Below are 12,662 nucleotides of genomic sequence, written 5' to 3'. Positions count from 1 at the left end.
GTGACCTTTTCTATGTGGCAAGTTACTTTTTGGGCAGGTTGCGTATTGAATCATATTGCACTGTTTCATGGAGAATCTCCCAATGAACCTGTTCATTTGGGGGTGAATTTAAATGATATGAGGCTTTTTCAAACTGTCTCTAGAAGTTCAGATGTTTTCGTTACCGGTAGTTGATGGAAACATTTTGAGCAGCCTCTTCAGTTCTGACTGTCCCGCTCTGTCCCACAGTCTTTGACTCCATCCACTGCCGGCTCCACTGCACTGTCCAGCGCGGCCACCCCCTCGTCTGGCTCTGTCCTGTGTTCTTCGGGGTCAGGGGGCAGAGAGAGGGAGCGCAAACCAGAAGGAGGGCACCAGGACGCCTCCGGGGGTGCCCTGCCTCAGCCTGTGGCCTGCCACCCCACACCCACTGCCCTGCTGCCGCTGATACTGCCAGCCGAGTCCCCGCACCCAGCCCCGCGCAAGCAGATCATCATGGGACGACCCGGCACTGGTAAGGGGAATATCGGCTTGCTTTACGACAGTGTTATGTAAAGCCTGAAGGCCATGGCTGATGAAGTGACTGATGACAATGTAATTTATTTTACAAATTAAGTGAATTTAAAGCAGGGGTAGGTAAGTTTGCATCGTGGGGGGCCATTTGTATCGCTGCCAAAACATCCAAGGGCCGAACCTCAACATTGTAGCCTAAAGTAAAGAACTATTTTCTGCAAATGCCAATGTTTTACATCAGGGGTTCCCAAGTGGCAGGGCTTTGGGACCCACTCTTACCCTCGGAAGACAAGCTAAGGACCCAAATAAAACTGTAATGTGTCATATATCGTATAAAATATCGTATTTTCAACACAACATTTTTGTTAAACAAGCAGTAAATATCCCTTTAAGACTGAAATTATGATCAAAACAACCCAATAACATTCATTTTAACAGACACATTTAGTGACCCACTGAAAATGGTTCTGTGACCCACTTTTGGGTCCCGACCCACCAGTAGAGAATCCCTGTTTAACATTATAGATGACCAAGCAGGATGTTCTGACTCATTTTTAAAAACCTGACACTATTTCTAGCATTTTCAGACAACTTTAACAAGTATTTTATCTCTTATTTGCACAATAATATTTCTCAAAATCTTCTTGGGGGCCAGAGGTTCTGTGCTGGAGGGCCGGATTTGGCCCCCGGGCCTGACGTTGCCCACCCCTGATTTAAAGGATTGCACTATTTCAACATTGCAATAATTATATCATCTCAGTATTTTGCATAAAAGTTCAATATTTGTGTAAATCTAAAATCCTATGCAGTAATAACAGTAGTTAACCGATCCTATTTATATTTCCCTCATTAGCAAATCCAATTTGATCAAGCAATTGTTGCCCCACAGTAATTGTATAATTGTCTCAACTTGTTTAGGAGATTTATTTTTTTAATTTCTCAGTTCAGTTGAAGCACTAAAAGAAACCAAATCATTTCAACTTAATCCACACAAATGGACAAACTCTGAAGGAACTTTGACTAGAAACTTTGAATTGAAAACTGAAATAGATTTGTACACTGCAGGAAAGGACATGTAAACTTAACTGGACCACTCCAGATATATAAAATCACATTACATTTGTTCTTCTATGTTGTGCCGTGTACCTGCTGTGTCTCTGTAGTTTGACATAGCTGTAGAACTGCTGTGCCCTGTTTGCTTGTTGAACCTTTTAGTCTACTTTACTTTTGATTTTTGAAGCCGCAGACGCTTAAATCTCTGTCTCTCTAAAGCTCTGGTCTGGTGCTTGTCTCTGGGGCGAAGGCTCTGTCCTACTCTCGGTAACAAATGTAGTACTACGGCCGTGACTCAACGCTGTGTATTTTACTTCTGCTGCCGCTGACACACACACACGGGGAGAGTAACATGATTCACTGCACACCGTTTAGCCCCACTTCACTTTTGTTTTAAGAGATGTGCTCACAGATAGGTTTTCATTCATTTTGAGGGTTAAGTATTCCTCACCCACATAAAGTTAGATCCGCTAATGTTTGGGCAGTGGTTTATTTCTTCTGTAACCTGATCAAACTATTGTACATTTAATTATTATTTAGCCATAACTTTACTCATTTTAATCCAAAGTAGCAGGATTACAGCTTCTAAAAGTGTTGTTTTTTACTTCTTAAGGTGCAACTTAAGCAGTACTAAGTAACTCATGCCCCTAGAGGCCATAAGCGCCACTGCAGGTGTCGTAGCATGTTGCAGTTTTTTACTCATTAATTGTCCGTGAGAGTAAATACTACGCTGACAGAAAAGACAAAGGGAGAGAGGGATATTGTACATCCAATTACACAATGGAGATAATTTTTTTCACTCAAACTTGGCTGTAAATACTGTTTAAGTGGCGCTAGCCGGCAGTTAGCCTTTCCCGTTAGCCTGTTAGCTTCTTCTTTATGATTCTATTAGTGTGTATTGGTGGCTCCAACCCGGTGGCAGCAAAGTAGCAAATGGGTTTTCTGGCCAGAGACACCAGGGGGAGATGAAAACACTTTTATTACTCCCAGAGGGACTACGGAAAGGATTTATGAAGGTAAACAAGTCACTTAGCACTGCTTTAATGAAGCACATTTTCTCCAGTTCAGCTTTTCACAAATCTAAAAGCTTCTCAACTGGATCTAAAAAAGTTTCCTTGCGTTGTCACTGTGTTGTCGTCATTTTTTGTTGTGTTTTTGGTGCATTTTTGTCACTTTTTTGTCACTTTTTTGATAATTTTTTGGTGCTTTTTTATCACCTGTTTTGCTCTGGATGGTTTTTTGGGGTTTCATTTTCATCCTCATTTCAGTCTCATTTTTGTTTCTATTTTCATGCCTTTTTCGAGACGCTTTCAGATTCGGGTGAAGTCTGTGCTCGGTTCAGGCGGTGTTTAAGAGGTTCAAACCTGCTAGAAACTTTCATTCAATTCATTACACATGTCATGCATATTCTTTTTATATATCACTAAATCACCCCTTAAAGACAGTTATAACTATTGGAAGTTTTTGTACATCCTCATACTGGACTTAATTATTCATCTTTGTCATAGTAAGTCCTTTTTTGTTGTTGTTTCTGAGTAAAATCTGTCATATTTTTTACATTATCATTCCATCATGGTAACAATGGTTGGAAATGTCTTGGCATTTCTTCTTGAAACTTTTCCAAAATCAGGTCCGTACTTGTTTTAAATTTATCAAAATGACCAATCTCTCATACTAGTATTTGTCATGTATGCATCATTATAGAGAACTGCTCTTTGTTTTCTCATTTGCCGTAGTAAGTACTTTTTTAGATTTCGCAATGACTAATCTCACTTTCTCACATCCTCATCTGACTTAAAACACAATTTTTAGATATCGCACTGCTTTGTGTCGATTTGATTCTGACAGTTGTTCTTTATATCCGCCTTCTTTGCACGGACAATTTTAAATATAACTTTAAATAATTAACTCAATATGTCAGAATGGATTTGTCAGTTTTAATAAACTTGTCATCAGCCGTAGGCGAAGGAGAAGTGATGGGCACGGCCGTAATTGCAGCGGCATTACAAGCAGTGAAAGCCCTTGTCATATTGATGTGATATTGCACTTTCTTAGTAATGTTTTGAAATAAGTAAAGCTGTACATGTAGGGACAAATCGGATTCCTCCTCCACCTCTGCACAAACTGAATTTACATATCTAACGCTCTTGACTCATACAGATAGTGCTGCTGCGTCCTAAACATCCGGAGATGGAGGTGCTTTGTATTCTCGAGTCTGAGCCCTCTGCTGAGTTTATTATCACTGCACAAGTTACATAAAGATCATTTACGCTTTTGGGAACTTGGACGTCCTTTGACAAGTCTGCTTTTACTACGAGGACTGTTTGGTGAATGTTGTCCTTCAGGAGTTCATGAGGCAAAATCTTGTTTATCGAGCGTGCCCTCCCTAACATTTGCTGTAGCTGCAGTGTACAAGGGCTTTGTCAACAACAAAAAATGTGTGTGATGTGAACAGTTTTGGATTGTTTAGATCAGTGGTTCACAAATGGTTCTTGGTGTGCTGCACTGGCTTATTCAGGCGGTACTTGCAGTTTTAGAGTAGATTTTAATTATATATCATTTAATTTATGCTTTAGTCATGCATTCATGTTGGGTGTTTTCTCTGGTTTAGACGTGCTTTAACCTCGTAAGCCCCGCCGTAACTGAGCACATTTTCTCCAGTTCAGTTTTACCCAAATCTAAAAGCTTTTAGACTGGAGTTTACAGCATCTAGGCCAGTTTGAAAGCAAAGACTTATAAAACTGATCGTAACTGGTTTTGTCATATTGTTGCTGTGTTTTCGTAATTTGTTTGTCTTGTTTTTGTCATTTTCTGTTGCTTTCTTCATTGCTTTTTTTCCTTGATGCTTTTTAGTCGTGTGTTTGGCACTTTTTTATTGCTCTTTAGTGCTTTTTAATCAGGTTTTTGTCACTTTTTTTATTGCTCTTTAGTGTTTTTTAATTGGGTTTTTGTCACTCTTTAAAAAAATGTTCATTCTCATTTTCGTGGCAGTTTTGACGCTTTTTTTTGAAGGGACTATACAGAGTTTAATTTTTTTTAAACTAAGTATTTTCCTCCCCCTACATGTTCCAGCCATGTCCTAATGTGTAGAATGATCTCAGACCTTTTCACCACAACTGTCACTCAAAAAGGTGTTAGTTCGGGTCCAAAGTGCCGTCATGCACGAGCTTAATATAGAACCTGCATAAACTGTAAGACCTGAGGTGGCAGTAGAGAGCATAGAAATGACCAACTTGCATCTAGTCCCTTTAAGAAGCTTTTAGATTTGGGTATTGCCAAACTGAAGAAAATGTGCTCGGTTCAGGTGGAGGTTAAAAGGTTTACTTACAGTCTAGACCAATGGTTCCCAAAGTGGGGTTCGGGACCCCTCGGGGGTCGCGAGGCCTTGGGTGGTGGTCCCCAGATGATTTCAAGATGAAATGAAAAGACAAATACTACTGTTTTTTGAAGATTTTTTAGTGTAAACAGCATAGAATTTGTGAATGTCCAAAATGAACCCTTTAAATACAAATTAACTTGATTTTAAGTAGCATAAGAAGGAATAGCTTTATGTACTGGGGGTCCCAAGTTGTTTATGTGTCAATTTTTGGGGTCCCAGCCAAAAGACCAGTGATTCCCAAAGTGGGACCGCTGGGAGGCCTCAGAGGCACTGCAGAGGGGGCTCTAAAGGATGATTGACTGCGGATTTTTTCCGCAGTCAATCATCCATGCTTTTCTGCACTTTTTTCTGCATTTTATGCAATTTCTTCACTTTGTGCATGTTCAGCTTATGCAACTTGTGGGTTTTGAGAAAAAATTGGCCTTCTGCAGTTTTCCATTTTTATACGAGAGTTTGATTTTTTTGCATTAGTGTGTATGGGGGAATCCAGCCAATGGGGAGACTCCAGGACTTTCAGCCATTTGTGCAGCGTCTGCCAATCAAGCACTTTCAACAGTTTGACCAGTTTATGGAATATAAAAGTTTATGCAATATTAACAATTTATACAAATTAACCAGTTTATGCATTTTAAACCGTTTATGCAACTTAAGAGTTTATGCCATTTAGGATTTATGAATTTTAAAGAGCTTATGCAATTTACATAATTTATGCAAATTAACCCATTCATGCATTTTACCACTTTATGCAGTTTATACAGTTTATGCAACATAACATTTTATGCATTTTACCAGTTTATGCAAATTACATTATGCAAATTAAGCAATTTATGCAATTTGAACAGTTTATGCAATTTCTGCATTCGCTTCCCGCAATTCCGCAGTCAATCGCAATGGCGCAGCCTAGTTACTAATTGTTATTTTATCTGTAATTTTAGCTGTAAAATAATGACCAATGTCTTTGAATAGAGTAGGGGGTTGCCAAGTCCCATACTTTGAGAAAGGCTGGTCTAGACATCATTTAATCCTTCCTATTTGACATATATAGTTAAAAAGCTCCCATGTAGTATACCCTGAATGCAAACCTATTTATTATTCAAATATGTCAATACGAAAAGGGGGTAGGCGCTAATAAACTCCAAGCTTCTGCCCACTCCTTTCAGGCATCATGTCTGTTCGTTTCTTGTTGTGTTGACCATCTGCTGAACATTGTGAAACTCAGCTGCTCAAATGAAAAAAGATGAATGAAATGAGGTCTATTTAGTCCTCTATTTAGTCCTGATTTGGGCTTGATCTAGGCCTAGTGGTAATTGGAAGGTCGAATATTTCTTAAGGTGGTACTTGGTGTGAATTGGCAAAAGGCTGCATAGAGGGAAATATAGTATGCTATGGATGAGAAGTTTGTGTGTGTGCGTGTGTGTGTTCTTGTAATTATGACATTGTGAGGACCCGTTTGAGTTTTTAGCCAACAGAGTGAGGACATTTTTGGAAAGTGCGGACAATTTAGGTGGTCATCACTTATTTGAAGGGCTGTTTGAGGGTCAAGATGTGGTTTTAGGGTTAGGGTTAGAATTGGGTTTAGATTAGGGTTAGAGTTAGGATTAAGGCTAGGGTTAGGGTCTTAGGGTTCTGGATTAGGGTCTGGGTAGTACATTATGTTCATGAGTGTCCTCACTAAGATAGCATTGCAAACATGTGTGTGCGTGTGTGTGTTCTTGTAATTATGACATTGTGAGGACCAGTTTGAGTTTTTAGCAGAGGACATTTTTTAAAATTGAGAACATTTTGGGTGGTCCTCACTTATTTTTGAAGGGCTGTTTGAGGGTCAAGATGTGGTTTTAGGGTTATAATTGGGTTTAGATTAGGGTTAGGATTAAGGTTAGGAGTTAGGGTCTGGGTAATACATTATGTCTATGAGTGTCCTCACTAAGATAGAAGTACAAGATTGTGTGGGTGTGTTTTTTTTTTCTTTCTTTCTTTCTTTCTTTCTTTCTTTCTTTCTTTCTTTCTTTCTTTCTTTCTTGTAGAGTGACATTTGTTTTGTCTCCTCACATCATATTGTCTTATTCGCTTTCCGCCTCTAATTTCGAAGCATCTAACTCGGATGTAGCGCTGTTGCACTGTTCACAGACGATGGGCTATTTTTGCCTTACAGTGAAAGTTTGTTGCTTGAAAACTCGTCCTCGTGGAAAAATGGTGATGCTATGAATGTGTCACTGCTTGAAAACAGGGGAAATTGTGCACAGAAGCTTTAAAGTGAAGACATTAAGGTATTATCCTCTCTGGAAATGAGTCTTCTGCTTCTGACCCATCCTTCAGTGTACCGCCCTTCCATCCATATAATGCACTGTAATAGCGTTTATTTGCTTTATGTATTATGTATAATTTCCATGTACTCGCTGAACCCACACTGGACCAACCTGACTCTGATTCTTTATGCGTCGGAAAGTTGATGAAAGAGCGATTAGTCATTCAGCGCTTTTCTCTTTCAGAGTTTCTTACACAAAAATAACTGGATGTAAAATTGTTTTGGCGGCTGCGTCGAACATAGCGGCGAGAGATTGCCCACAGAGAAAAACGAGGTGTTCGGGTTCAAGCGTACATATACTTTGTGCCTGTTTCCAATGGCAACTGTGCGGTTCAGGGATTTCAACGTGTATTTTGCATTCGTATAACTCGCCTGATTTTGGTTTGAATCCTGTCAAAGGCTGATTGTGAAACCTGAGAGTGAGAAGACGTGGGGTTCACACTTCAGACGATTTCTTTTTTTGGTCTTGTAGTTTCACACTTGGTACAGAAAGTTTAGCATCGTGAACAAAGGGGGTCATGAGAATACTGTCTTCTGTATCCGGTGATGTAATTGATAATATTTTTCTGCATTCGTAGTGTGCGACTCAAACAGGGAAGAAGATCAGGCGAAGTTGTGGCGCTTGTATCTTTCATTATTTGTTAAGTCTGTGTTTATTTGTAGAACACAGTTCGTACACAAGGCAGCTCAAAGTGCGTGAAGTCCTTGGCATTAATGCATAGTGGGTTGCTCGCTGGCCGACATGTTCTTGGATTTGAGATATTGAAGTTGTAGTTGTAGCAGTGCTGTTTACTCGTCTCTTGACAAGTGTTGTCTGCTTGCTTTCCTCACCGTGACAGTCATTCGGGCCTGTTTAATATTTATTACTGTGCAGTTGTTTTGTGAGGGACAGCTGAAGGGTGTTGACTAACCTGCGTATCGACATGTCTGGACTAGCTCTGGAGCCCAGAGCAGTCGCAGCAGCAGCAGCAAGGACGTCCACACCTCGCTTCTGACACACGCATGACCCGATACGATCTCACTTCCTTACTGTGAAAGCTTCTACAATGTATTGTCCTGGCTGTCTGGCTTGTCTGAAACAGGTTTATGTTTCAAAAACACGATCTGCTAAACAAATACAAGAATCACATGCATTTTAGAATATTTGCAGGTTTGATACGTACCCCCATGGATACAGGATTTTGTTGTTTTCAAAGGCTTTTTGTTATACTGGCGACAATTCCTACCTATTCAAAATATGATTTTAGTTGTGTAACGTCGAATTTGTCTAGATGATTGGTGAAAGTAAAGGCCTGGTTTCTTGTTTTCATAAGAATAGCGGTTTGCTTTTGGCCAGACATGTTTTGTAACAAGATATTTTTAGTGCTGAAATGTTTTTTTGTAAAGGTGCATTTAAAGCACTTGAACGAGGAAAGTAATGGCTAACTATCTCATGGCAGCATATGAGGTTTTCACCTCTTGTGAGCGGGACAGACTAAATATGCAGGACCGCTTAAACAAGCATGAATGACAGTCCTGAATGACGGTCCTGATGAAGACCAGGAGGTGGGACCACATTACACCGGTTTTAGAATCGCTGCATTGGTGTGTTTCAGGATCGATTTTAAAGTTATTTTATTGGTTTGTAAATGTCTTTATGGTCTTGGTCCTTCTTATCTTTCAGAACTGCTTTTACCTTACGAACCTTCACGGCCCCTTCGCTCCTCCGGCAGGGTTAGTTATTCCTAAAGTCAACAAAAAGACTCATGGTGAGGCGTCTTTCCAATATTACGGCCCTCGCCTCTGGAATGACCTGCCGGAGGAGCTCAGGGCTGCAGAGAACGTTCATGTTTTTAAGAGCAGGCTCAAGACCCACCTTTTTACCTCAGCTTTTAACTGACTAATCTATTTATTTAATCCTAATATATAAAATATATATATGGGAGGTTGTGCCAGGCGTACTGTTTTAAATGTTGTAATCTGTAAAGCATTTTGTGATACCTTTCAGTGTGAAAAGCGCTTTTTAAATATAGTATGATTGATTGATTGAATGAAACAACACAACTCCTTGTACGTCTTTCATTAGGGATCTATAACACAAGTAGATTCGATTTTGATTAGTTCTCGCTCCGTTCATCACACATCACACATTACCACATCCCTCTCTCTCTATCAGAGCCTCCAGAGGCCACTGAGGCCACGTCCGACACGTTGTGAATGTGTCTCGGCTGTAAAGGACTAAAACGAGTGATCCGGCATTGTCAACGCGTTGTCATGGAGACGCGACGTTTCCGCCAGTCGAATTAGCGCCCAGGTCTCTGCTCATTATTGAAGACTTTATTTCTCTTCCTGTCTCTATGTCTTTCTGTCTGTTTAGCGTCCTTGCGTCGCTCTGTAGTTTGTCATACATTTTTAAAAACTCCTAAAGCCAGAAACGAAACGAACATCGTGGCAGGCGCGAGCGGAGGTCCCCACGGCAGAGATTAAACACTAAATATAGACCGAGCGCCAGCCGCCGCGGCATCACAAGAATTCACTACACTGAACATTCAATGCCATTCAAGATGAAAACATTGCTTTATGATTGTTTTACTTCTATTGATAATGGAGTTGGAGTCAGGAAGGGCATGTGACATCAAGGAATTAGCGAAAGACGATAAAATGACAGTAAAAATCAAAATATGGAATAGATGGTTATATCACGATTCAACTCTTCTCCATTCAGTGCAGCTCTGTACTCAAACACTGACGCTTTCCCCACTTGTTACTCCTTGTGGTCAGCCTCAGACGGGAGACACAGTGATCTGTAGGCGTTAATCTTTAGAATCATAGGTATATCTATATAGGTAGATCGAGGGGGTCTGTTTAACACCCCATGTGCTCCACCCTATGTTGTTATCGACATTTATTTATTGGGAGGAATCAGCCCTTGAGATGTGTTGTCCTGTTTTTCAAAAGTTTGCGCATCTGTCTCCTCTGTATGGTTATTTGCACTTCAGATCAACGGTCAAGGACTCATTACTCCTTGAGTTGTTGTAGCTGTCTCGTATACTAGAGCAATGGCACCAATCTTTTTTTTCATCTCATATGCTCCTTGTGTCCTTCATTTATTCTCCAAGTACCCCCTGCCTCAAGTCTGCTGCTGATTCTTTGGAAAGTGATCAATTAAAACTTGTTCCTGTTTAGTTGTGTGTTCAAAATCAAGCTTAAACACTCGCAAATTCAAAGCCAATACTACAAAACTTCAATAACATGAACTTTCCCTTGACTTCCACTGTTTTAGAGCAGGGGAATAGTCGGAGTTAGCCGTTTTCGCTGTTCAAAAAAGGTCTCTCCAGTGGGATATCAGGGTTTTAATGCGCTCTTTGAACATTAAGCTGCTCGGTTCACGTGTAGGTCACAGGTTTATTTTTCTGACTATTTTATACCATGATATTCAATTCAAGAAAGAGGTAGAAGCTGGCAGAGGTCCCAGGTGTAAATCATGGACTAAATATAACCCGAGCACTATAGACCAGCTGCATCACTATTTCACTACGGCCTCCATCAGACGACAACCTTCGAGTGATCAAAGTCAAGCAGTCTCCTTGGGTTGTAGGATTCCATGTTCACACGTAGAATAGATTGTGCAAACACACATTCGCTTAAAAAGCCATTAAATGTAAAATGATTTCTTTCGAGCACCGCTGTTCGTCAATGTCAAACACTTCAATTTCAACCATTTTACAGGCAAATTTGCGTAGACCTGACTTTTCCTGTCCTTGGCTCAGAAAATATGAAAAAGTCTAATTACATTTAAAACTTTCACTCTTTCTTCTGTGTCTGTTGTGTTTTGGCCGTATATTGATCAATTTTAGGTCAAATTCTAGTCTATTTGAAGTCCTGATGTCTGTATGACCTTCGGCTGTCTCTTTCAGCCAGTGTTCAAATGAATGAATGTGAAAGTAATAGTTTGTCTGTATTTCAGCCCTCAGACTTCTACCTATTTAGGCTTATATCTCGTTGGATGTCCTATGCACTATGCAAATGTAATGCACTGCAAAGAATAATAATAAGCAGAAACATATACCGACACATTTCTATATTGCCCTCTTTATTTGATACAGTTGGAGTTTTGCCATCTTGCCTGACAAAGGCCACTGGCCGAAACGTGGCATTGAATAAAGGAACACTGGTGTTGCAAGTTCTTCTGTGATACAGTAGGAGTGAAAGCAAAGAACGAATTACAAGCATTGTCTTTTATTAACATTAACACTAACATTATGACTTCTTTGGCAAATTCACTTTGCGTTTTTTGGTACATGTCTTCTGGACCATTTCTTCCCAAAACTTCTAATGTAAATCCATCCATCCATCCATCCATCCATCCATTTTCTTCCACTTGTCCGTTGCCGGATCGTCACATTGCACCAGCCCATTATGGCTCCTCCTGCAGGTTGTGGGTCCACAGAAGGACGGCCTCACAATTCTCAGGCCTGTTGGTCTCTCATAAGGGGCTTCTGAACGGCTCTTTGTCTGACCTGTCACCTTAGGACCAGTTTGCCATGGGGGACCTTACCAGGGGCATGAAGCCCCCAAAAACAGAGCCCCCAGGATCATTCGGACACTCAAACCCCTCCACCACGTTAAGGTGGCGGTTCCAGGAGGGGTAAATCTATCCAAATCAACTTAATTTTTTTCTTTTATCGGTCAATAGCCAATCCATTCTCTCTACCGGCGTAGCTTTGACACTCACTTTCAGCATTTTCTGATGAGCCATGACCCAAGTTAGTGATTTATTTTAACCTATAATAAATCATTAGACCCTTTAATGCACATGTGTCAAACACCAGGCCTACGGACCACATGATTTAATGTGAGATGATTTAATGTGGCCCTTTGAGGAGCATGAATTCCAGAGCAGGTTAAGAAAAAAAGTAAGTCTCAAGCCCATTCCTGTGCGAAGTTGTGAATTTTTAAAGAAATAGCCAGAATGCTCACTCCAGCCACTAGGGGGCAGCTTTAATTTAAAAAAAGAAATAATCCCATACGTGTCCAGCAGAGGGCACTGATATAATAAGATATCAGGATTTAAACAGCATATTATAGCCATGTGGTAAATGGTCAGTCTGCCCCAGGGCGGCTGTGGCTACAATAGTAACTTTCCGCCATCGAGTGTGGAGGATAAAGTGCAATAAGTGTAAGCCATTGTTATTTATTAGGCCAGTCCTTCACAATATAAGCGGCTTCGTCACCCCTGCTTTAATGGCTTGGATAATACAGCATTTCTTCACAGAGTTCTGTTGTTTAGCGTTGATCATAAGAATGACTATGAAAAACTACCAAAGCAATGTTTGCTCCGGTCCCAACGAAAACAGACCGTATCCGGCAGTTGTGAACCACTTTTCTCCACTACAGAAGCTGCGTCTCACAATGCTGCAGTCTGATTATTCCAGTCAGGATTTTTAGTGTTAT

General features: G+C 40.5%; 1 protein-coding gene across 2 annotated transcripts in view; it reads left to right on the top strand.

Moving 5' to 3' along the window:
* Positions 1-12,662, top strand: part of cica (capicua transcriptional repressor a) — a 71,465-nt gene that overhangs the window by 26,136 nt on the left and 32,667 nt on the right. For both annotated transcript variants that reach the window (XM_079570846.1, XM_079570845.1), the window contains exon 3: positions 229-493. In XM_079570846.1, coding sequence (XP_079426972.1) covers positions 229-493 — 265 coding nt within the window. The remainder of the gene's footprint in view (positions 1-228; positions 494-12,662) is intronic.

The sequence above is a fragment of the Gobius niger genome, assembly GCF_951799975.1.
Source record: "Gobius niger genome assembly, chromosome: 14".
Classification (NCBI taxonomy): Eukaryota; Metazoa; Chordata; class Actinopteri; order Gobiiformes; family Gobiidae; genus Gobius; species Gobius niger.
Note: the sequence above shows the minus strand (reverse complement) of the source record. Positions and strands in the feature narration are given on the sequence as shown.